We start from the raw sequence: 25,261 nt of genomic DNA, 5'->3' as shown, positions 1-25,261 counted from the left end.
ATTACATGAAGATGCAGTAGGATGATATAGAGTACAGTATATACGTATACATATGAGATGAATAATGTAGGGTATGTAAACATTATATTAGGTAGCATTGTTTAAAGTGGCTAGTGATATATGTTACATCATTTCCCATCAATTCCCATTATTAAAGTGGCTGGAGTTGAGTCAGTGTGTTGGCAGCAGCCACTCAATGTTAGTGGTGGCTGTTTAACAGTCTGATGGCAATGAGATAGAAGCTGTTTTTCAGTCTCTCGGTCCCAGCTTTGATGCACCTGTACTGACCTCGCCTTCTGGATGATAGCGGGGTGAACAGGCAGTGGCTCGGGTGGTTGTTGTCCTTGATCTTTATGGCCTTCCTGTAACATCGGGTGGTGTAGGTGTCCTGGAGGGCAGGTAGTTTGCCTCCGGTGATGCGTTGTGCAGACCTCACTACCCTCTGGAGAGCCTTACCGTTGTGGGCGGAGCAGTTGCCGTACCAGGCGGTGATACAGCCCGCCAGGATGCTCTCGATTGTGCATCTGTAGAAGTTTGTGAGTGCTTTTGGTGACAAGCCAAATTTCTTCAGCCTCCTGAGGTTGAAGAGGCACTGCTGCGCCTTCTTCACGATGCTGTCTGTGTGGGTGGACCAATTCAGTTTGTCTGTGATGTGTATGCCGAGGAACTTAAAACTTGCTACCCTCTCCACTACTGTTCTATCAATGTGGATAGGGTGGTGTTCCCTCTGCTGTTTCCTGAAGTCCACAATCATCTCCTTAGTTTTGTTGACGTTGAGTGTGAGGTTTTTTTCCTGACACCACACCGAGGGCCCTCACCTCCTCCCTGTAGGCCGTCTCGTCGTTGTTGGTAATCAAGCCTACCACTGTTGTGTCGTCCGCAAACTTGATGATTGAGTTGGAGCGTGCGTGGCCACGCAGTCGTGGGTGAACAGGGAGTACAGGAGAGGGCTCAGAACTGCACCCTTGTGGGGCCCCAGTGTTGAGGATCAGCGGGGTGGAGATGTTGTTGCCTACCCTCACCACCTGGGGCGGCCCGTCAGGAAGTCCAGTACCCAGTTGCACAGGGCGGGGTCGAGACCCAGGGTCTCGAGCTTGATGGCGAGCTTGGAGGTACTATGGTGTTAAATGCCGAGCTGTAGTCGATGAACAGCATTCTCACATAGGTATTCCTCTTGTCCAGATGGGTTAGGGCAGTGTGCAGTGTGGTTGAGATTGCATCGTCTGTGGACCTATTTCTAATGACTCTGCCTCCTCACAGCAGAATCTGCAGAGCTGGGAAGATTGTATCCCCATATATATAACATTATATTAGTTGTAAGAATTTTGTATAGTAATTTAGATTGAAAAATTCAACGTTTTGCATCCGGCAAATGGGTACATCGAAAATCTCTTCCCAACTATTTTGGAGTTTATATGGCACAGCTGTCAGTTTTTTGGTCCTTAAATGAAATTGGTATATGTTTTTATTTATCACACTTTTCTTTAACCATTTATGTTCTTCCTGTAACATCTTTTTTCCCCTTCTACTTGCCTCTTCCATTTTTGTGGTAATGCTGCAATTAATTGGTTGTAATTTTGGGTAGAGCAGACATTTCCATATGTCTGTGTTAGCTGCATGTGTGACATAACTCCACCAGTCCTATTATCATTCACAACAATTATACATTTTTAAACATTTCTTGAAAAATACATTTTTTTTAATCAATTACTATATTTGAATTTAACCACGGTATTTGTTGTATTATTTGTTCTGTCTTTTCAGGTGGATTAAACTGAAATTGCAACCAACTTTCTAAGGCTTGTTTAAAAAATAAAGATATTTTGGAGATTATTTCCTTTTACATTTACATTTAAGTCATTTCAAACAACCGAAAGTGAGCAGGTGTAATCTGAATAAAGGGGAAAGGGCCCTTCCTGAATATAGGATGAGCCCAATTGACTAGAGAACCAGTCTGGATTTAAGTATAACTTTTGTATGACTGATGCCTTTAGTGAGAGGTCTAATGCTTTAATATTTAATAATTTCTGCCCTCCAAATTCATATTCGTTATATAAATAGGCCCTTTTAATTTTATCTGGCTTGCCGTTCCAAATAAAATTTAATATTTTATGCTCATATAATTTAAAAAGCAGGTCACTAGGTGTAGGCAAAACCATAAGCAAATAGGTCAACTGGGATATGACTAAAGAGTTAATCAGGGTGATTTTTCCACAAATAGACTGGTATTTTCCTTTGCATGGTAGCAAGATCTTATCTATTTTTGCTAACTTTCTATAAAAATTTATTGGAGTGAGATCATTTCTTTCTTTTGGGATTTGTTTACCGAGTATGTCCACATCTCCATCAGACCATTTAATTGGTAAACTACATGTAAAATTTGCATTTTGTTTTGTGATCCAATACGTAATATAGTACACTTATCATAATTTGGTTTTAATCCAGAGAGAATAGCAAAAGTATCTAGATCCTCTAAGAGGCCGTGGAGAGACTCCAATTGAGGTTTTAAAAGAAAACATGAATCATCAGCGTACAATGACACCTTAGTTTTTAAGCCCCGGGTTTCTAATCCCTTAATATTACTGTTTGATCTAATCTTAACAGCTAACATTTTGATGGCAATAATAAATAGATATGCCGATAGTGGACAACCTTGTTTTACTCCTCCAGAGAGTTTAAAACTTTCTGAGATGTAGCCATTATCTACTATTTTACACCTAGGGTTACTATACATAACGTTTTATAAGAGATTCCCCAAAATTGAAATATTCTAGGCATTTATATATAAACTGCAGTCGTACTTTATCAAAAGCCTTTTCAAAATCAGCTATGAAAACCAGGCCTGGTGTCCCCGATATTTCATAGTATTCTATTGTTTCCAGTACTTGTCTTATATTATATCCAATGTATCGTCCATGTAAAAAACCTGTCTGATTAGGATGAATAATATCTGACAATACTTTTTAAATTCTATGTGCCAAGCATTTTGCTAGGATTTTTGCATCACAACACTGAAGTGTAAGAGGTCTCCAATTTTTTTAATGGACTGGATGTTTATATATACCACTTGGGTCCTGTTTCAGTAATATTGATATCAGACCTTCTTGTTGCATGTCTGATAATCTACCATTTATATAGGAGTGGTTAAAACATGTTAATAATGGTCCTTTGAGTATATCAAAAAAAGTTGTGTATACTTCCACTGGTATGCCATCCAGCCCTGGAGTTTTTCCAGCCTTAAAGGCCCCAATTGCATCAAGCAGTTCCTCCTCTGTAATTTGGCCTTCACATGAGTCTTTCTGTACAGATGTTAATTTTACAATATTATTAGGGGGAAAATCATATAATTAGTTTCAGTTAGTGGAGATGGAGGAGCCTGAAATGAAAACATATTCTTAAAGTACTTTACTTCCTCTTTCAAAATATAATTTGGTGAATCACGCGTAACTCCATCATTTGTAACAAGTTTTAATACATTTTTTTGGTAGCATTTCTATATTGAAAATTGAAAAAGATTTGGTGCATTTCTCCCCATATTCCATCAGGTTTGCTTTATTTTTATAATCAATTACACTAGATCTTTCTTGAATAAGTTCCTCCATTTCTTTTTGTTTTTCCTCTAACTTATTTTGTGCCTAAATAGTACCGTTTTACTGCTATCTAACTGTACTGTTAGTCCTTCAATCACCATTAAAATCAATAAATGACAAACTGGGTATACTTGAATTAGTTAGTAAGGTTATAAAAGAGTTGAAGGCAAGCCTCGAGATGAATGATGAAAAAGCTGCGACATTGGAGAAGGAAACAAACAAGCTAAAAGGGACAGTCAATAGATTTCCATACCCAACTATAACATTTTCCGTCAAGATAGAACTGCCAAAGGGGAGGAGTTGCAGTCTACTGCAGAGATAGCCTGCAAAGTAATGTCATACTTTCCAGGTCCATACCCAAACAGTTCGAACTACTAATTTAAAAAATGACTCTCTCCAGAAATAAGTCTCTCACTGTTGCCGCCTGCTACCGGATATGCTTAACACCCCGGCAGTCCTACATTCTAAGCTAGATGCCCTCAATCTCACACAAATCATCAAGGAACCCACCAGGTACAACCCTACATCTGTAAACAAGGGCACCCTCATAGACGTTATCCTGACCAACTGGCCCTCCAAATACACCTCCGCTGTCTTCATCCAGGATCTCAGCGATCACTGCCTCATTGCCTGTATCCGCTATGGGTCAGCAGTCAAACAACCACCCCTCATCACTGTCAAACGCTCCCTAAAACACTTCTGTGAGCAGGCCTTTCTAATCGACCTGGCCCGAGTATCCTGGAAGGATATTGACCTCATCCCGTCAGTTGAGGATGCCTGGTCATTCTTTAAAAGTAACTTCCTCACCATCTTAGATAAGCATGCTCCGTTCAAAATATGCAGAGCTAAGAACAGATATAGCCCTTGGTTCACTCCAGACCTGACTGCCCTCGACCGGCACAAAAACATCCTGTGGCGGATTGCAATAGCATCGAATAGTCCCCGCGATATGCAACTGTTCAGGGAAGTCAGGAACCAATACACGCAGTCAGTCAGTAAAGCAAAGGCCAGCTTCTTCAAGCAGAAATTTGCATCCTGTAGCTCTAACTCCAAAAAGTTCTGGGACACTGTAAAGTCCATGGAGAACAAGCGCACCTCTCCCAGCTGCCCACTGCACTGAGGCTAGGTAACACGGTCACCACCGATAAATCCATGATAATCGAAAACTTCAACAAGCATTTCTCAACGGCTGGCCATGCCTTCCTCCTGGCTACTCCAACCTCGGCCAACAGCCCCCCCGCAGCTACTCGCCCAAGCCTCCCCAGCTTCTACTTTACCCAAATCCAGATAGCAGATGTTCTGAAAGAGCTGCAAAACCTGGACCCTACAAATCAGCTGGGCGTGACAATCTGGACCCTCTATTTCTGAAACTATCCGCCGCCATTATCGCAACCCCTATTACCAGCCTGTTCAACCTCTCTTTCATATCGTCTGAGATCCCCAAGGATTGGAAAGCTGCCACAGTCATCCCCCTCTTCAAAGGGGGAGACACCCTGGACCCAAACTGTTACAGACCTATATCCATCCTGCCCTGCCTATCTAAGGTCTTCGAAAGTCAAGTCAACAAACAGGTCACTGACCATCTCGAATCCCACCGTACCTTCTCCGCTGTGCAATCTGGTTTCCGAGCCGGTCATGGGTGCACCTCAGCCACGCTCAAGGTACTAAACGATATCATAACCGCCATCGATAAAAGACAGTACTGTGCAGCCGTCTTCATCGACCTGGCCAAGGCTTTTGACTGTCAATCAGCATATTCTTATCGGCAGACTCAGTAGCCTCGGTTTTTCTAAGACTGCCTTGCCTGGTTCACCAACTACTTTGCAGACAGAGTTCAGTGTGTCAAATCGGAGGGCATGTTGTCCGGTCCTCTGGCAGTCTCTATGGGGGTGACACAGGGTTCAATTCTCGGGCCGACTCTTTTCTCTGTATATATCAATGATGTTGCTCTTGCTTTGGGCGATTCCCTGATCCACCTCTACACAGACGACACCATTCTGTATACTTCTGGCCCTTCCTTGGACACTGTGCAATCTAACCTCCAAACAGCTTCAATGCCATACAACACTTCTTCCGTGGCCTCCAACTGCTCTTAAACGCTAGTAAAACCAAATGCATGCTTTTCAACCGTTCGCTGCCTGCACCCGCACGCCCGACTAGCATCACCACCCTGGATGGTTCCGACCTAGAATATGTGGACATCTATAAGTACCTAGGTTTCTGGCTAGACTGTAAACTCTCCTTCCAGACTCATATCAAATATCTCCAATCTAAAATCAAATCTAGTCGGCTTTCTATTCCACAATAAAGCCTCCTTCACTCACGCCGCCAAACTTACCTAGTAAAACTGACTATCCTACCGATCCTCGACTTCGGCGATGTCATCTACAAAATAGCTTCCAATACTCTACTCAGCAAACTGGATGCAGTTTATCACAGTGCCATCCGTTTTGTTACTAAAGCACCTTATACCACCCACCACTGCGTCCTGTATGCTCTAGTCGGCTGGCCCTCGCTACATATTCGTTGCCAGACCCACTTGCTCCAGGTCATCTACAAGTCCATGCTAGGTAATGTTCCGCGCTCCAGCAAGTGTATCTCACTGATCATCCCTAAAGCCAACACCTCATTTGGCCGCCTTTCCTTCCAGTTCTCTGCTGCCTGTGACTAGAACGAACTGCAAAAATCGCTGAAGTTGGAGACTTTTATCTCCCTCACCAACTTCAAACATCTTCTATCTGAGCAGCTAACCGATCAATGCAGCTGTACATAGTCCATCGGTAAATAGCCCACCCGATTTACCTACCTCATCCCCATACTGTTTTTATTTATTTACTTTTCTGCTCTTTTGCACACCAGTATCTCTACCTGCACATGACCATCTGATAATTTATCACTCCAGTGTTAATCTGCAAAATTGTAATTATTCGCCTACCTCCTCATGACTTTTGCACACAATGTATATAGACTCTTTTTTATTTTTTTTTTACTGTGTTATTGACTTGTTTATTGTTTACTCCATGTGTAACTCTGTGTTGTTGTCTGTTCACACTGCTATGCTTTAAATGAAAACTTGTTCTCAACTAGCCTACCTGGTTAAATAAAGGTGAATTAAAAAAAAAAATAATTTAAAAGATTGAAACCGAAGTGAATGAAATTAAAAGGAGAACACCGTTCTGAGAGAAGCCTTACTGGACATACAAACTAGATCCATGAGAGAGAATCTGGTACTTACAGGTATCCAGGAGAGAGATGTGGTACTTACAGGTATCCAGGAGAAAGATGGAGAAGTTCCTGAATCTGTAGTTAGAGAGTTCCTCCTTACAGAGTTCCTTCTTACAGCGCTTCAGATCCCACGCCAAGCTATCGACAAAATCCAACCTGAACGTGTAGACCGCTTCGGACAGAGCGGCCAAAGGCATGAACACCCAATCGTTGCCAAATTTGCTTCATTTAAAGATAAAATAATGGTTAAAATTGGCATGAATGACCAGTTCGAAGGAAATTGCAGAACTGTGTAAAGTTCTGTATCCAATTTTCAAAGAAACTAGATTAAAAGGAAACGAGTCGTTGATAAACTATATATTGATAACCAGTTGAGACACAACACAAAGCACACTACTCCACGGCTATTTTAAACAGCCAGTTGTTCAGAGACACAACACAAAGCACACTACTCCACGGCTATTTTAAACAGCCAGTTGTTCAGAGACACAACACAAAGCACACTACTCCACGGCTATTTTAAACAGCCAGTTGTTCAGAGACACAACACAAAGCACACTACTCCACGGCTATTTTAAACAGCCAGTTGTTCAGAGACACAACACAAAGCACACTACTCCACGGCTATTTTAAACAGCCAGTTGTTCAGAGACACAACACAAGCACACTACTCCACGGCTATTTTAAACAGCCAGTTGTTCAGAGACACAACACAAAGCACACTACTCCACGGCTATTTTAAACAGCCAGTTGTTCAGAGACACAACACAAAGCACACTACTCCACGGCTATTTTAAAAATGACAAAGTTCTCATAGATGAGGAAAATGATGAAACACAACTCTAGCCCGGTTATGGACTGTAACAATACAATAAAATAAATAGCTTTTGTATATCTTTACATATAACTAATTGGAACACACAAGCACTAATTCAACATGGTGAAGATAAAAACTATGTAAACAGAAGGCACAGTATGTGTGGATGGTGTGGTGTGTGTTTATTTTATATTTTATTTGTTATGTTTGGGAAAGTTGAGTGAGTGAGTAATGAAATGGTTGCATATCCCAGAGCCAATGTATTGCTGAGGGCCGGGGTATGAGAGGGCTTTCAATGTTGTTCAGATGATGGACATACTTTTATAATGAATTATATGTCTTATTTATTTATTGTCCTATCATGGTGGAACAGTTTTAAAATAAATTATACATTTGATTTATTTATTGTCCTATCATGGGGAACGACATTTTAAAATAAATTATATCTAATTGTTTATTTATGATCCTAATTTAATGGTACGGTCCACAACCCTATACCCTAGACACCCACCTGAATGACCCAGATACTAAGTGGGAAGTCCCTAAATGAAATGTCAAATGTAAATGTTTTACATAAAAATCTCATATTACTGTATTGATATTTTTTTTTAAATATTAATGTTAATGTCAGACATGTAACATTTGTTTTTTTATTCAAAAATGTAGTTACTATTTTACATTTGAAACCATTAAAACCTTGCAGTACTAGTTATTTCTCTGAGAGTGAAGCAGATATTTAGCACTTAGCAAAAAAACGTTATTATTTGTCACTCTGAAATGAAACCATCAAGTCATAATTTTTAAGCAAATGCATGTCTGTCATTGAACATCATCATGCCACGGTTAGACAGTGAAAAAATATACCAATATCCTTCATAATTTCATTAAACAATAGAAGCTCATTTAACAACATTTTCTGAAAATGGATATATAGCATTTTGGAATTAATCTATTCTTATGTTTCCCCCTCTAAACCCTGAATAGATGAAATACTGAATGTTTGTCTCTGTTGTGTTGAAGCCCAATCAAGCAGGAGAAACCAGCCTCCCCTGTACCCAGCTGTGTGTCCATGGAGAGTGACGGGTCAATTGAACTACCTATAGAGTTTAGAGAGGGAGACTTTTCTACTAAACAAAGGTAAGAAGAACTCATGGGTCATGGTCAGGGAGTTAAACAACACTGTCTCGAGTCATTTCTCCTCTCCCATTTATGTTTGTTGTTTTCATAATCCATAGGCAAATCGTTTTTTCCATTTTCATAAAATAAAATAAAACCCTGTGTGTGTGTGTGCAATCCTTGGATGTTTGTCCACAGAAACCAACAGGAGAGATCAGAGTCAGAGATTCTCGGTAGTCAGTCTTCCCAGAGTCATCAAACAGACCTGGCCTCCATATTCAGTGTATGTGGTCCTGTTATGTACAATTGTTTTTTTTTTACCTCCAGTAAAGTTCATCTGTCAATCATTAATTTGTGTTTTATTGAGAAAGCATTTATCTTGCTTAACTTATTTACTTTACTTTATTTATTTCAGTTGCTTGAAGAAAATATTATCACATTTGTGAAGAACGAGCTGAAGATGTTCAAGAGGATTCTTAGTCCAGAACTCCCAGAAGGCTTTGAGAGTCAGAAGCAGGATAAGGAAGTGGTGGATGCTGAAGATGAGAAGCATGAGAGCAGTGCCAGAGAGGGGGCTCTGAAGATCACACTGCACGTCCTGAGGAAAATGAACCAGAAGGAGCTTGCTGACACACTGGAGAAATGTAAGAGCTGTCTGCCTCATGTTGAATGCTGTTTTATAACAAACATTAAAAGCTGAAGCTAAATTACAGGGAGAGCGAGAGTTTAAAAAACAAAAATGATTCCTTGTTTTACCAGGCAAATTGACTGAACACATTCTCATTTACAGCAACAACCTGGGGAATAGTTACGGGGGTGAGCCAATCAGGTGATCGTGATGGTATAAGGGATTAGGAATTTGAGAACATAAATAAAACCAATAATAATATAATCAATATAAATACACCAGTGTGTCATGAAAACACATTTATACAGGCAGTTATCAATTACTATTACATACAACTTTCTAACATAGTCCTACAATACTGTATTAAAACAGATGCATTAAATCAGATGTAATATTAATATCCTCTGTGTTATTTCTTCATTCAGATGAACTTGCTGTGATTTGCCAACGTGAACTCAAATCTAATCTGAAGAAGAAGTTTCAATGTGTATTTGAGGGGATCGCTAAACAAGGAAACCCAACACTTCTCAATAAGATCTACACAGAGCTCTACATCACAGAGGGTGGAACAGGAGAGGTCAATAATGAACATGAGCTGAGACAGATTGAGACAACAACCAGGAAACAAGCAAGACCAGAGACTGCAATCAAATGTAACGACATCTTCAAACCCTTAACTGGACAAGACAAACTTATCAGAACTGTGCTGACAAAGGGAGTCGCTGGCATTGGAAAAACAGTCTCTGTGCAGAAGTTCATTCTGGACTGGGCTGAAGGAAAAGCAAATCAGGATGTCCAATTTGTATTTTCATTGCCTTTTCGTGAGCTGAATTTGATGAAAAGGGAAAAAAACACTTTGATTGAACTTCTCAATCACTTCTCAATGGAAACCAAAGAATCAAGAATCTCCAACTACGACAAGTACAAAGTTCTGTTCATCTTTGATGGTCTGAATGAGTGCCAACTGCCCCTAGACTTCCAGAACAACAAGGTCTGTTGTGACGTCACCAAGTCAACCTCAGTGGATGTTCTGCTGACAAATCTCATCAAAGGAAATCTGCTTCCCTCTGCTCTCCTCTGGATAACTACCCGACCTGCAGCAGCCAATCAGATCCCTTTAGCGTTTGTTGACCAGGTGACAGAGGTTCGAGGGTTCAATGACCCACAAAAGGAGGAGTACTTCAGGAAGAGATTCAGTGATGAGGACCTGGCCAGCAGAATCATCTCACACATAAAGACATCAAGGAGCCTCCACATCATGTGCCACATTCCAGTCTTCTGTTGGATTTCTGCAACAGTCCTTGAAGACATAATGAAACTTAAGAGAGAAGAGATGCCCAAGACTCTGACTGAGATGTACACACACCTTGTGGTGTTTCATACCATTAAGAAGAATGAAAAGTATCTTGGAAAAGAAGAGACAGGCCCAGACTGGAATAAAGAGAGCATTCTGTCACTGGGAAAACTGGCTTTTCAACAGCTTGTGAATGGCAATCTGATTTTCTATGAAGAAGACCTGAAAGAGTCTGGCATTGATGTCAATGAAGCCTCAGTGTACTCAGGATTGTGCACACAGATCTTTAAAGAGGAATGTGGGCTGTACCAGGACAAGGTGTACTGCTTCGTGCATCTGAGCATTCAGGAGTTTCTGGCTGCTGTATATGTGTTCCTTTCATTCAGCAACAACAATGAGAATCTAATGGCGAACTGCAATCAACATCTAGTAACGATTGTCTACTGAAGCCAGAAGTTACTGTCTACAAGAGTGCTGTGAATAAAGCTTTACAAAGTGAGACGGGAAACCTGGACCTTTTCCTCCGCTTCCTTCTGGGCCTCTCACTGGAGTCCAATCAGAAGCACTTAGGAGGTCTACTGACAGAGACAGGAAGCAGCTCACAGAGCCATGAAGAAACAGTCAAGTACATCAAGGAGAAGATCAGGGAGAATCCCTCTCCAGAGAGGTGCATCAATCTGTTCCACTGTCTGAATGAACTGAATGACCATTCTCTAGTGGAGGAGATCCAAAGCTACCTGAGCTCAGGAAGTCTCTCAGAAGCCAAACTCTCACCTTCACAGTGGTCAGCTCTGGTCTTTGTGTTGCTGTCTTCAGAAAAGGCGATGGATGTGTTTGACCTGAAGAAATACACCAGATCAGAGGAAGGTCTTCTGAGGCTGCTGCCAGTGGTCAAAGTCTCCAGAGCTGCTCTGTGAGTAAATACAAATACATTTAAGTACTAATCATCAGGAAGAACTATTCAGTTTAGAGAAAAATGAATTATTGAAAAACATATTAAATCAATGCATTAATTGTTCACATTAGTATGACCAACAAGAACAATTCTAGGACACAGAATATTAATCTATATGTTGTTTGAGAGAATGAACCAAATGCATCTTCAATTGTACTACCGGTGATACATTAACAGTGTGTTCGTGAAATCATGATGATCTCTTTATCAGGCTGTCAGGCTGTGGAGTCACAGAGAAATGCTGTGATTCTCTGGTCTCTGCTCTGAGGTCAAACCCCTCACACCTGAGGGAGCTGGATTTGAGTAACAATGACCTGAAGGATTCAGGAGTGAAGCTGCTCTCTGATGGACTGGGGAATCCCCACTGTAAACTGGAGACTCTGAGGTCAGTATTCCTGTAGTTGGTAAAACAAGAGTTCACCAGATTCACATGTGTTTACCAGTCACACATAGTTCACACCATATGTGTTTAGACAGTGAAGTTGATCGTATTAAATCTGGTGCTATGCTCCAGCATTTTGGATATGTGATACAGTGGCAAGGAAATTATGTGAACCCTTTGGAATTACCTTGAGTTCTCCATAAATTGGTCATAAAATTTGATCTGATCTTAATCTAAGTCACAACAACAGACAAACACAGTCTGCTAATAACACTAATAACACACAAACAATTATTAGTTTTCATGTCTTTATTGAACACACCGTGTAAACATTCACAGTGCAGGGTGGGAAAAGTATGTGAACCCTTGATTTAACAACTGTTTGACCCTCCTTTGACAGAAATAACCTCAACCAAATGTTTTCTGTAGTTGCAAATCAGTTTTGGACCATTCCTCTTTACAAACTGTTTCAGTTCAGCAATTTTCTTGGGATGTCTGTGTGAACCGGTCTCTCTCTCGAGGTCATGCCACAGCATGTCAGTCAGGTTGAGGTCAGGAGTCCTACTGGGCCACTCCAGAAGGCGTATTTTCTTCTGTTGAAGCCATTCTGTTGTTGATTTACTTCTGTGTTTTGGGTCGTTCTCCTGTTGCATCATCAAACTTCTGTTGCGCTTAAATTGGCTGACAGATAGCCGTACATTCTCCTGCAAAATGTCTTGATATACTTGGGAATTAATATACCTGTTGATGATATCAAGCTGTCCAGGCCCTGAGGCAGCAAAGCAGCCCCAAACCATGACACTCCTTCCACAATACTTTACAGCTGGGATGAGGTTTTGATGTTGGTGTGCTGTGCCTTTTTTTTCTCCACACATATTGCTGTGTGTTCCTTCCAAACAACTCAATCTTAGTTTAATCTGTCCACAGAATATTTTGCCAATAGCTATGTGGAACATCCAAGTGCTATTTTGTGAAATTCAGACTTGTAGCAATGTTTTTTTTGGACAGCAGTGGCTTCTTCCGTGGTGTCCTCCTATGAACACCATTCTTGTTTAGTGTTTTACGTATCGTAGGCTCGTCAACAGAGATGTTAGCATGTTCCAGAGATTTCTGTAAATCTTTAGCTGGCACTCTAGGATTCTTCTTAACCTCATTGAGTATTCTGCGTTGTGCTCTTCCAGTCATCTTTGCAGGACGACCACTCCTAGGGAGAGTAGCAACAGTGCTGAACTTTCTCAATTTTTAGACCATTTGTCTTACTGGACTGATGAACATCAAGGCTTTTAGAGATACTTTTGTAACCCTTTCCAGCTTTATGCAAGTCAACAATTCTTAATCTTAGGTCTTCTAATATCTCTTTTTTTTTTTTTTTTTTTTTCACCTTTATTTAACCAGGTAAGCAAGTTCAGAACAAGTTCTCATTTACAATTGCGACCTGGCCAAGATAAAGCAAAGCAGTTCGACACATACCACGACACAGAGTTACACATGGAGTAAAACAAACATACAGTCAATAATACAGTATAAACAAGTCTATATACAATGTGAGCAAATGAGCTGAGATAAGGGAGGTAAAGGCAAAAAAAGGCCATGGTGGCAAAGTAAATACAATATAGCACAATAAAACACTGGAATGGTAGTTTTGCAATGGAAGAATGTGCAAAGTAGAAATAAAAATAATGGGGTGCAAAGGAGCAAAATAAATGAATTAATTAAATACAGTAGGGAAAGAGGTAGTTGTTTAGGCTAAATTATGTACAGGTGCAGTAATCTGTGAGCTGCTCTGACAGTTGGTGCTTAAAGCTAGTGAGGGAGATAAGTGTTTCCAGTTTCAGAGATTTTTGTAGTTTGTTCCAGTCATTGGCAGCAGAGAACTGGAAGGAGAGGCGGCCAAAGAAAGAATTGGTTTTGGGGGTGACTAGAGAGAATATACCTGCTGGAGCGTGTGCTACAGGTGGGAGATGCTATGGTGACCAGCGAGCTGAGATAAGGGGGGACTTTACCTAGCAGGGTCTTGTAGATGACATGGAGCCAGTGGGTTTGGCAACGAGTATGAAGCGAGGGCCAGCCAACGAGAGCGTACAGGTCGCAATGGTGGGTAGTATACGGGGCTTTGGTGACAAAACAGATTGCACTGTGATAGACTTCATCCAATTTGTTGAGTAGGGTATTGGAGGCTATTTTGTAAAGGACATCGCCAAAGTCGAGGATTGGTAGGATGGTCAGTTTTACAAGGGTATGTTTGGCAGCATGAGTGACGGATGCTTTGTTGCGAAATAGGAAGCCAATTCTAGATTTAACTTTGGATTGGAGATGTTTGATATGGGTCTGGAAGAAGAGTTTACAGTCTAACCAGACACCTAAGTATTTGTAGTTGTCCACGTATTCTAAGTCAGAGCCGTGCAGAGTAGTGATGTTGGACAGGCGGGCAGGTGCAGGTAGCGAACGGTTGAAGAGCATGCATTTAGTTTTACTTGTATTTAAGAGCAATTGGAGGCCACGGAAGGAGAGTTGTATGGCATTGAAGCTTGCCTGGAGGGTTGTTAACACAGTGTCCAAAGAAGGGCCAGAAGTATACAGAATGGTGTCGTCTGCGTAGAGGTGGATCAGAGACTCTCCAGCAGCAAGAGCGACCTCATTGATATATACAGAGAAGAGAGTCGGTACAAGAATTGAACCCTGTGGCACCCCCATAGAGACTGGCAGAGGTCCGGACAGCAGACCCTCCGATTTGACACACTGAACTCTATCAGAGAAGTAGTTGGTGAACGAGGCGAGGCAATCATTTGAGAAACCAAGGATGTCGAGTCTGCCGATGAGGATGTGGTGATTGACAGAGTCGAAAGCCTTGGCCAGATCAATGAATACGGCTGCACAGTAATGTTTCTTATCGATGGCGGTTAAGATATCGTTTAGGACCTTGAGCGTGGCTGAGGTGCACCCATGACCAGCTCTGAAACCAGATTGCATAGCAGAGAAGGTATGGTGAGATTCGAAATGGTCGGTAATCTGTTTGTGACTTGGCTTTCGAAGACCTTAGAAAGGCATGGTAGGATAGATATAGGTGTGTAGCAGTTTGGGTCAAGAGTGTCCCCCCCTTTGAAGAGGGGGATGACCGCAGCTGCTTTCCAATCTTTGGGAATCTCAGACGACACGAAAGAGAGGTTGAACAGGCTAGTAATAGGGGTGGCAACAATTTCAGCAGATAATTTTAGAAAGAAAGGGTCCAGATTGTCTAGCCCAGCTGATTTGTAGGGGTCCAGATTTTGCAGCTCTTTCAGAACATCAGCTGAACGGATTTGGGAGAAGGAGAAATGGGGAAGGCTTGGGCGAGTTGCTGTGGGGGGTGCAGTGCTGTTGACCGGGGTAGGAGTAGCCAGGTGGAAAGCATGGCCAGCCGTAGATTTTTTTGGAACCTCTAACCAATGTCTCCAATCTCATCTCATTGAATGGACTCTAGGTTAGCTGACCCCTGACTCCAATTACCTTTCAGAGAAGTCATTAGCCTCAGGGTTCACATACTGTTTCCTGTGAACGTTTAAATGATGTATTCAATATAAACCAGAAAAATACAATAATTAGTGTGTTATTAGTTTATTTTACCAAGTAAGTTGACTGAGAACACATTCTCATTTACAGGGGAGAGGAGGGGGATGAATGAGCAAATTGTAAACTGGGGATTATTAGGTGACCATGATGGTTTGAGGGCAAGATTGGGAATTTAGCCAGGACACGGGGGTTAACACCCCTACTCTTACGACAAGTGCCATGGGATCTTTTAATGACCTCAGAGAGTCAGGACACCCATTTAACGTCCCATTCAAAAGACGGCACCCTACACAGGGCACTGCCCCCAATCACTGCCCTGGGGCATTTTTTAGACCAGAGGAAAGAGTGCCTCCAACACCACTTCCAGCAGCATCTGGTCTCCCATCCAGGGACTGACCAGGACCAACCCTGCTGAGCTTCAGAAACAAACCCGCAGTGGTATGCAGGGTGGTATGGTGCTGGCACACTGTGTTTGTCTGTTGTTGTGAACTAGATGAAGATCAGATCAAATGTTATGACCAGTTGATGCAGAAATCCAGGTACTTCCAAAGGGTTCACACACTTTGTCTTGCCACTGTATTTTATATTTGGCGACTGTAGATGTTACCTTTTATTTGAGTGTAATGGTGAGAGGGGAGCAGCCGAGGTGAGTAAGACATTTAAACGTGTTAACCCTCGCAAGGCTGCAGGCCCAGACGGCATCCCCAGCCGCGCCCTCAGAGCATGCGCAGACCAGCTGGCCGGTGTGTTTACGGACATATTCAATCAATCCCTATACCAGTCTGCTGTTCCCACATGCTTCAAGAGGGCCACCATTGTTCCTGTTCCCAAGAAAGCTAAGGTAACTGAGCTAAACGACTACCGCCCCGTAGCACTCACTTCCGTCATCATGAAGTGCTTTGAGAGACTAGTCAAGGACCATATCACATCCACCCTACCTGACACCCTAGACCCACTCCAATTTGCTTACCGCCCAAATAGGTCCACAGACGATGCAATCTCAACCACACTGCACACTGCCCTAACCCACCTGGACAAGAGGAATACCTATGTGAGAATGCTGTTCATCGACTACAGCTCGGCATTCAACACCATAGTACCCTCCAAGCTCGTCATCAAGCTCGAGACCCTGGGTCTCGACCCCGCCCTGTGCAACTGGGTACTGGACTTCCTGACGGGCCGCCCCAGGTGGTGAGGCTAGGCAACAACATCTCCTCCCCGCTGATCCTCAACACGGGGCCCCACAAGGGTGCGTTCTGAGCCCTCTCCTGTACTCCCTGTTCACCCACGACTGCGTGGCCACGCACGCCTCCAACTCAATCATCAAGTTTGCGGACGACACAACAGTGGTAGGCTTGATTACCAACAACGACGAGACGGCCTACAGGGAGGAGGTGAGGGCCCTCGGAGTGTGGTGTCAGGAAAATAACCTCACACTCAACGTCAACAAAACTAAGGAGATGATTGTGGACTTCAGGAAACAGCAGAGGGAACACCCCCTATCCACATCGATGGAACAGTAGTGGAGAGGGTAGCAAGTTTTAAGTTCCTCGGCATACACATCACAGACAAACTGAATTGGTCCACTCACACTGACAGCGTCGTGAAGAAGGCGCAGCAGCGCCTCTTCAACCTCAGGAGGCTGAAGAAATTCGGCTTGTCACCAAAAGCACTCACAAACTTCTACAGATGCACAATCGAGAGCATCCTGGCGGGCTGTATCACCGCCTGGTACGGCAACTGCTCCGCCCTCAACCGTAAGGCTCTCCAGAGGGTAGTGAGGTCTGCACAACGCATCACCGGGGCAAACTACCTGCCCTCCAGGACACCTACACCACCCGATGTTACAGGAAGGCCATAAAGATCATCAAGGACATCAACCACCCGAACCACTGCCTGTTCACCCCGCTATCATCCAGAAGGCGAGGTCAGTACAGGTGCATCAAAGCTGGGACTGAGAGACTGAAAAACAGCTTCTATCTCAAGGCTATCAGACTGTTAAACAGCCACCATTGAGTGGCTGCTGCCAACACACTGTCATTGACACTGACCCAACTCCAGCCACTTTAATAATGGGAATTGATGGGAAATGATGTAAATATATCACTAGCCACTTTAAACAATGCTACCTTATATAATGTTACTTACCCTACATTATTCATCTCATATGCATACGTATATACTGTACTCTACATCATCGACTGCATCCTTATGTAATACATGTATCACTAGCCACTTTAACTATGCCACTTTGTTTACTTTGTCTACATACTCATCTCATATGTATATACTGTACTCGATACCATCTACTGTTTGCTGCTCTGTACCATCACTCACTCATATATCCTTATGTACATATTCTTTATCTTCTTACACTGTGTATAAGACAGTAGTTTTAGAATTGTTAGTTAGATTACTTGTTGGTTATCACTGCATTGTCGGAACTAGAAGCACAAGCATTTCGCTACACTCGCATTAACATCTGCTAACCATGTGTATGTGACAAATAAAATTTGATTTGATTTGATTTGATTTGTTTTTCTTACCTTTTATTTGAGTGTAATGGTGAGAGGGGAGCATGTTTTTCTTACCTTTTATTTGAGTGTAATGGTGAGAGGGGAGCATGTTTTTCTTACCTTTTATTTGAGTGTAATGGTGAGAGGGGAGCATGTTTTTCTTACCTTTTATTTGAGTGTAATGGTGAGAGGGAGCATGTTTTTCTTACCTTTTATTTGAGTGTAATGGTGAGAGGGGAGCATGTTTTTCTTACCTTTTATTTGAGTGTAATGGTGAGAGGGGAGCATGTTTTTCTTACCTTTTATTTGAGTGTAATGGTGAGAGGGGAGCATGTTTTTCTTACCTTTTATTTGAGTGTAATGGTGAGAGGGGAGCATGTTTTTCTTACCTTTTATTTGAGTGTAATGGTGAGAGGTGAGCATGTTTTTCTTACCTTTTATTTGAGTGTAATGGTGAGAGGGGAGCATGTTTTTCTTCCCTTTTATTTGAGTGTAATGGTGAGAGGGGAGCATGTTTTTCTTACCTTTTATTTGAGTGTAATGGTGAGAGGGGAGCATGTTTTTCTTACCTTTTATTTGAGTGTAATGGTGAGAGGTGAGCATGTTTTTCTTCCCTTTTATTTGAGTGTAATGGTGAGAGGTGAGCATGTTTTTCTTACCTTTTATTTGAGTGTAATGGTGAGAGGGGAGCATGTTTTTCTTACCTTTTATTTGAGTGTAATGGTGAGAGGGGAGCATGTTTTTCTTACCTTTTATTTGAGTGTAATGGTGAGAGGGGAGCATGTTTTTCTTACCTTTTATTTGAGTGTAAATGGTGAGAGGGGAGCATGTTTTTCTTACCTTTTATTTGAGTGTAATGGTGAGAGGGGAGCATGTTTTTCTTACCTTTTATTTGAGTGTAATGGTGAGAGGTGAGCATGTTTTTCTTACCTTTTATTTGAGTGTAATGGTGAGAGGGGAGCATGTTTTTCTTCCCTTTTATTTGAGTGTAATGGTGAGAGGGGAGCATGTTTTTCTTACCTTTTATTTGAGTGTAATGGTGAGAGGGGAGCATGTTTTTCTTACCTTTTATTTGAGTGTAATGGTGAGAGGTGAGCATGTTTTTCTTCCCTTTTATTTGAGTGTAATGGTGAGAGGTGAGCATGTTTTTCTTACCTTTTATTTGAGTGTAATGGTGAGAGGGGAGCATGTTTTTCTTCCCTTTTATTTGAGTGTAATGGTGAGAGGTGAGCATGTTTTTCTTACCTTTTATTTGAGTGTAATGGTGAGAGGTGAGCATGTTTTTCTTACCTTTTATTTGAGTGTAATGGTGAGAGGTGAGCATGTTTTTCTTCCCTTTTATTTGAGTGTAATGGTGAGAGGTGAGCATGTTTTTCTTACCTTTTATTTGAGTGTAATGGTGAGAGGTGAGCATGTTTTTCTTACCTTTTATTTGAGTGTAATGGTGAGAGGGGAGCATGTTTTTCTTACCTTTTATTTGAGTGTAATGGTGAGAGGGGAGCATGTTTTTCTTACCTTTTATTTGAGTGTAATGGTGAGAGGTGAGCATGTTTTTCTTCCCTTTTATTTGAGTGTAATGGTGAGAGGGGAGCATGTTTTTCTTCCCTTTTATTTGAGTGTAATGGTGAGAGGTGAGCATGTTTTTCTTACCTTTTATTTGAGTGTAATGGTGAGAGGTGAGCATGTTTTTCTTCCCTTTTATTTGAGTGTAATGGTGAGAGGGGAGCATGTTTTTCTTACCTTTTATTTGAGTGTAATGGTGAGAGGTGAGCATGTTTTTCTTACCTTTTATTTGAGTGTAATGGTGAGAGGTGAGCATGTTTTTCTTACCTTTTATTTGAGTGTAATGGTGAGAGGTGAGCATGTTTTTCTTACCTTTTATTTGAGTGTAATGGTGAGAGGGGAGCATGTTTTTCTTACCTTTTATTTGAGTGTAATGGTGAGAGGTGAGCATGTTTTTCTTACCTTTTATTTGAGTGTAATGGTGAGAGGTGAGCATGTTTTTCTTCCCTTTTATTTGAGTGTAATGGTGAGAGGTGAGCATGTTTTTCTTACCTTTTATTTGAGTGTAATGGTGAGAGGGGAGCATGTTTTTCTTACCTTTTATTTGAGTGTAATGGTGAGAGGTGAGCATGTTTTTCTTACCTTTTATTTGAGTGTAATGGTGAGAGGGGAGCATGTTTTTCTTACCTTTTATTTGAGTGTAATGGTGAGAGGGGAGCATGTTTTTTTGTAGCCTCTGTTATTGGTAATGGTGAGAGGTGAGCATGTTTTGTTGTAGCCTCTGTTATTGGTAATGGTGAGAGGGGAGCATGTTTTTCTTGTAGCCTCTGTAACTTTCTCACTCATTGTTATTCAAGATTCATTCATGATTTTTCAGGATTAATTTAGTTTAGAAACATGTTATTTATTAACTTAGAAAGAAAATTACTCCAGTCTTCATTGACCATTCAGTTACTATTGGGCAAAATGTAACTCAAAACACAACCAAAAAGTGCTTTCATATCTAAACGAGAAACAGATATGTATGAAAATACCCTAAAATAGAACGTGACATTATATACTGTCACCTGATATGAAACATTTGATCTCAAATTGAAAATCCTGGAGTATCGAGCCAAATTTTAAATGTTATCTTCACTGTCAAATGGATGTGGTGTCACTTCCTCCAAAGTCGGCTCCTCTCCTTGTTCGGGCGGCGTTCGGCGATTGATGTCACCGGCTTTCTAGCCGTCGTGACATCGCTGCTCCATTTTTCATATATCCATTTGTTTTGTCTTGTTCCATACACACCTGGTTGTCATTCCCTAATCACACTGAATGTATTTAGTCCTCTGTTCCCCTCTATGTCTTTGTGTGATGTTGTTTTATGTTATGTGGGTATTTTCCTCGCGCCAGACTTTTGTTCATGTTCCGTGTTTTGGGCACGTTTACTGTACTTATGTGCTTTCCTTTTGGAATGGAAATAAAGTGTGCCTGTTACTACACTCTACTCTCCTGACTTCGCCTCCCGTACACACCCGTAACATGTGGACTGTATACTCAATACGATCTAAATCTGATTCCTCACTGTCTGTCTCACTGTCTGTCTTTTGACTTATACTGCTTTTTAAATTGGTCTAGCCAGTCTACTCAAATATTTGTGCTATACATTTCTATATCTACAAGCAATACTTTTGTCATTTCTAACGATGATACAATCATTTATGAATAGATAAAACATGTTTCAGGACACTGATATGTCTGAATATGTTGAAATAATACATTGCCACATAAGTAATACATCACCACCAAAGTATAGCAGTGTGGTTTTAAAATGATTTTACAGCTTCCGAGTGGCGAAACGGTCTAACATGCTGACCAGACCAGACACGTCGCGTGCACGGGCATCGCAAAATAAATGTAGAAATCCATGTTATTCAATTATTGCCCCCACACTGCTCGCGCACGCCAACGAGCGTCTGCGATGCCAAGGGCTAAAATAGAAGTCATTCCTATTTCTGACGCAGGTCGTGCTGAAAGTCATCTCCTCATTGGTTTATAGAAGCAGGTACCCACGTGCCATCTCCTCATTGGTTTATAGAAGCAGGTACCCACGTGCCATCTCATCATTGGTTTATAGAAGCAGGTACCCACGTGCCATCTCCTCATTGGTTTTTAGAAGCAGGTACCCACATGCCATCTCTTCATTGGTTATACCCACGTGGGTGATTGAAAGACGAACTTTGTCGCCGGTTGTCGTGGTAATACAATGAAAGTTTAGATGCGATCACCATATAAGTTCAAAGATGAATAAGCCTGGAAGGAGGAGAGATGACTAGAATCGATTCGGTTGACCGTTTCATGTGTGGATTAATTGTCGGAGTAGAGGTCCTTGTGCATTTCAGGTAAAATAACAACTCAATGTTTATATCCCAGGACAAATTAGCTAGCAACAGCAAGCTAGCTGAATAGGACAAATTAACGTTAGGTAGCAAGTGCGGGAGTTCCATAGAACAACACAGGGGAGGGGAGGGTTTAGCTGGTGGGCCTTTACTTGGCTCATCGCACTCTACCGACTCTTGTGGCGGGCCAGGTGCTTGTAGGCTGACCCCGGATGCCATTAGAACGGTGTTTCCTCTGACACATTGGCGTGGCTGTCTTCTGGCTTAGCTGGCGGGTGTTAAGGAGTACGGTTCGGCCGGTTATATATCGGAGGATGTATGAGTCCACCTTTACCTCTCCCGAGCCCGTTAGGGACCTGCAGCGAAAAGCCAAGATTGAAAAAGGGGGAAATATAAATACAATTATTTGACTCTTTGCAGGCTGTCACGCTGTCAAGTCACAGAGGAAGGCTGTGCTTCTCTGGTCTCAGCTCTGAGGTCAAACCCCTCACACCTGAGAGAGCTGGACCTGAGCTACAATCACCCAGGAGACTCAGGAGTCAGACTGCTCTCTGCTAGACTGGAGGATCCAAACTGCAGACTGGAGAAACTCAAGTATGTAGAGGGTTTATGTCAATGATCATATCAGACATGTTTGAGTTATCAAGCTAGTTGAGACAAACATTCTTACCAACCCTTGGACAAAGTTATATGCTGACTGTGTGTGTGTGTGTTTGAGTTTGTGAGTTCACGTGTATCATTCATTAACTGTCTGTTCCTCTACTTACCGCTACAGTATGGAACATGGTGGAGAGTACACAATGAATCCTGGGCTTAGAAAATGTGAGTGTTGACTGCTGTGAAGAATATGACTAAGAATAAGTCTTAAGTCATTACTTACTTGGTCATATTAAATATCAGCTGTAGTTCTACAGAATCAGAAGTCAGGGACACCAACATTTAGAAAGAGCTGTTTTGACAATGTGTGTGTCTGTGTATGTGGGTATCACTGACCCCTCCGGTATTGTTGCTCTTTCCATGCACCAGTTTGGGAGGTCTACGTCACCGGCCTCTAGGAAGTGAACTGTGTCATTACCTGGTCTCCATTTCCTCACTGATTTATGTCTGTATAAATGTGCCCTTTGGTTCACCATTTATTGTTGCAATGTCTGTTGTGCCTGTGAGTACCTGTGCTTGTGTTGTTTTGACTTTCGTGCCGCTTTGATGTGCATATATGATTACGGGTCTCATCCCGTGGTGTATCATTGTGAGCTCTTGTTTACGGGTCTAGTCCTCTGTATTTATTTGAAGTACTCTTCGCTCTTTTGTTTGGGTTCAACCCTGTGTTTTGTATACGTGTTTGTTTGGGTTCAAACCTGTGTTTTGTATATGTGTTTGTTTGGGTTCAACCCTGTGTTTTGTATATGTGTTTGTTTGGGTTCAACCCTGTGTTTTGTATATGTGTTTGTTTGGGTTCAACCCTGTGTTTTGTATATGTGTTTGTTTGGGTTCAACCCTGTGTTTTGTATATGTGTTTGTTTGGGTTCAACCCTGTGTTTTGTATATGTGTTTGTTTGGGTTCAACCCTGTGTTTTGTATATGTGTTTGTTTGGGTTCAACCCTGTGTTTTGTATATGTGTTTGTTTGGGTTCAACCCTGTGTTTTGTATATGTGTTTGTTTGGGTTCAACCTTGTGTTTTGTATATGTGTTTGTTTTGGTTCAACCCTGTGTTTTGTACATGTGTTTGTTTGGTCTTCGTCCCCGTGCCTTTACATGGCACGCTATAATTTGGGTCAATATAAACCCTTATTACGCATCCCTGCGCCTGTCTCCCAATCCTTCACACAATGTGACAGTGTGTGGCGTGTTCATGTTACATTAGAAATGTGTGTGTGTGTTCATGCATGCATACAGGTGTGTGTGTGTGTGTGTGTGTGTCTCTGTGTGTGTTACATTAATGGGAATGAGAGTTTTTTATATTACCATACAGTATAATATATGATCATTCAACAAGTCTCACGTTACCTTAACTTCTCCTTTTGATACCTAGAAACATCTATATTAAATTAATTAGTGAAAAGTAAGTTAACATTCTAATGTGAATGATGATGATTTCTAATATTGTACCCAAACACAGCAAACAGACTCCTCTCTCTGTCTGAGGAGAACAGAAAGGTGACATGTAGGACAGAGGAACAGCCGTACCCTAATCACTCAGAGAGATTTGAGGTCTGGCCACAGGTGCTGTGTAGAGAGGGTCTGACTGGGCGCTGTTACTGGGAGGTAGAGATGAGTGGGAGAGGTGCTGATATAGGAGTGACATATAATGGAATCAGAAGGAGAGGATTGGGTAATGACTGTGGGCTTGGATACAATGACAGGTCCTGGAGTCTGTTCTGCTATGACAACAGTTATAGAGCCTGGCATAATCACAATCTCACTATCATAGACGTCCCCCCCCAGCTCCCACAGAGTAGGAGTGTATCTGGACTGGCCAGCTGGCACTCTGTCCTTCTACAGAGTCTCCTCTGACACACTGACCCACCTGTACACATTCCACACCACATTCACTGAGACCCTCTATCCAGGGTTTAGAGTTTGGTATGGAGACTCCTCAGTGTCCCTGTGTCAGGTGGTCCCTGTGTCAAACACAACATGATGTTTCACTCTAATCCTGGTCATGTTCAGTAAGACACACTGGAGCAACAATGTAGAATAGCTCTCTAGTGTGTAAACATGTGATTGTAAATATTCATGAATAAACACCATTGACGTTGACAGACATTGTCAACTAGAGTCAGTCATTAATAGAATGAATCACCACACTGTGTTGTAAAAACTGTTTTCATTTAGAAATCATTGATCTTATTGGGCTTCTTGGTGCTTGTACATATTGTTGTCTGTTGAATGTTTATTTGTCAAATTCTTGACACAACAATCTTGTTTCTGTATCAACTCAATTCCACTGAATGAAATGTACATGTGACAGATGTGACTAATAAAGTTAATCAACCAGATGGAAGAAGAGAGGTTTAAATGTTTTAATATTGATCAGAATATGACAGTACAGTAATAGATGGAAGAAGAGAGGTGTAAATGTTTTAATACTGATCAGAATATGACAGTACAGTAATAGATGGAAGAAGAAAGGTGGAAATGTTTTAATACTGATCAGAATATGACAGTACAGTAATAGATGGAAGAAGAGAGGTGTAAATGTTTTAATACTGATCAGAATGTGACAGTACAGTAATAGATGGAAGAAGAAAGGTGTAAATGTTTTAATACTGATCAGAATATGACAGTACAGTAATAGATGGAAGAA

At 41.6% G+C, this 25,261-nt stretch overlaps 1 protein-coding gene and 1 pseudogene across 1 annotated transcript in view; both read left to right on the top strand.

Annotated features, from left to right (window-relative positions):
• Positions 1–24,151, top strand: part of LOC115116120 (NLR family CARD domain-containing protein 3-like) — a 41,203-nt gene extending 17,052 nt beyond the window's left edge. Inside the window, 8 exon segments of the mRNA XM_065016106.1 lie at positions 8,653–8,769; positions 8,947–9,031; positions 9,164–9,392; positions 9,802–11,076; positions 11,079–11,583; positions 11,837–12,010; positions 22,377–22,550; positions 22,732–24,151. Of these exon segments, the coding sequence (XP_064872178.1) occupies positions 8,653–8,769; positions 8,947–9,031; positions 9,164–9,392; positions 9,802–11,076; positions 11,079–11,583; positions 11,837–12,010; positions 22,377–22,550; positions 22,732–22,789 (2,617 nt within the window). The 3' untranslated portion in view covers positions 22,790–24,151.
• Positions 24,058–24,953, top strand: LOC135570046 (stonustoxin subunit beta-like; annotated as a pseudogene).
• The last annotated feature ends 308 nt before the right edge of the window (positions 24,954–25,261 follow it).

This window comes from Oncorhynchus nerka, unplaced genomic scaffold, assembly GCF_034236695.1.
Source record: "Oncorhynchus nerka isolate Pitt River unplaced genomic scaffold, Oner_Uvic_2.0 unplaced_scaffold_1143, whole genome shotgun sequence".
Classification (NCBI taxonomy): Eukaryota; Metazoa; Chordata; class Actinopteri; order Salmoniformes; family Salmonidae; genus Oncorhynchus; species Oncorhynchus nerka.
The sequence above is the reverse complement of the archived record's forward strand: the minus strand, read 5'-3'. Positions and strand labels throughout refer to the sequence as shown.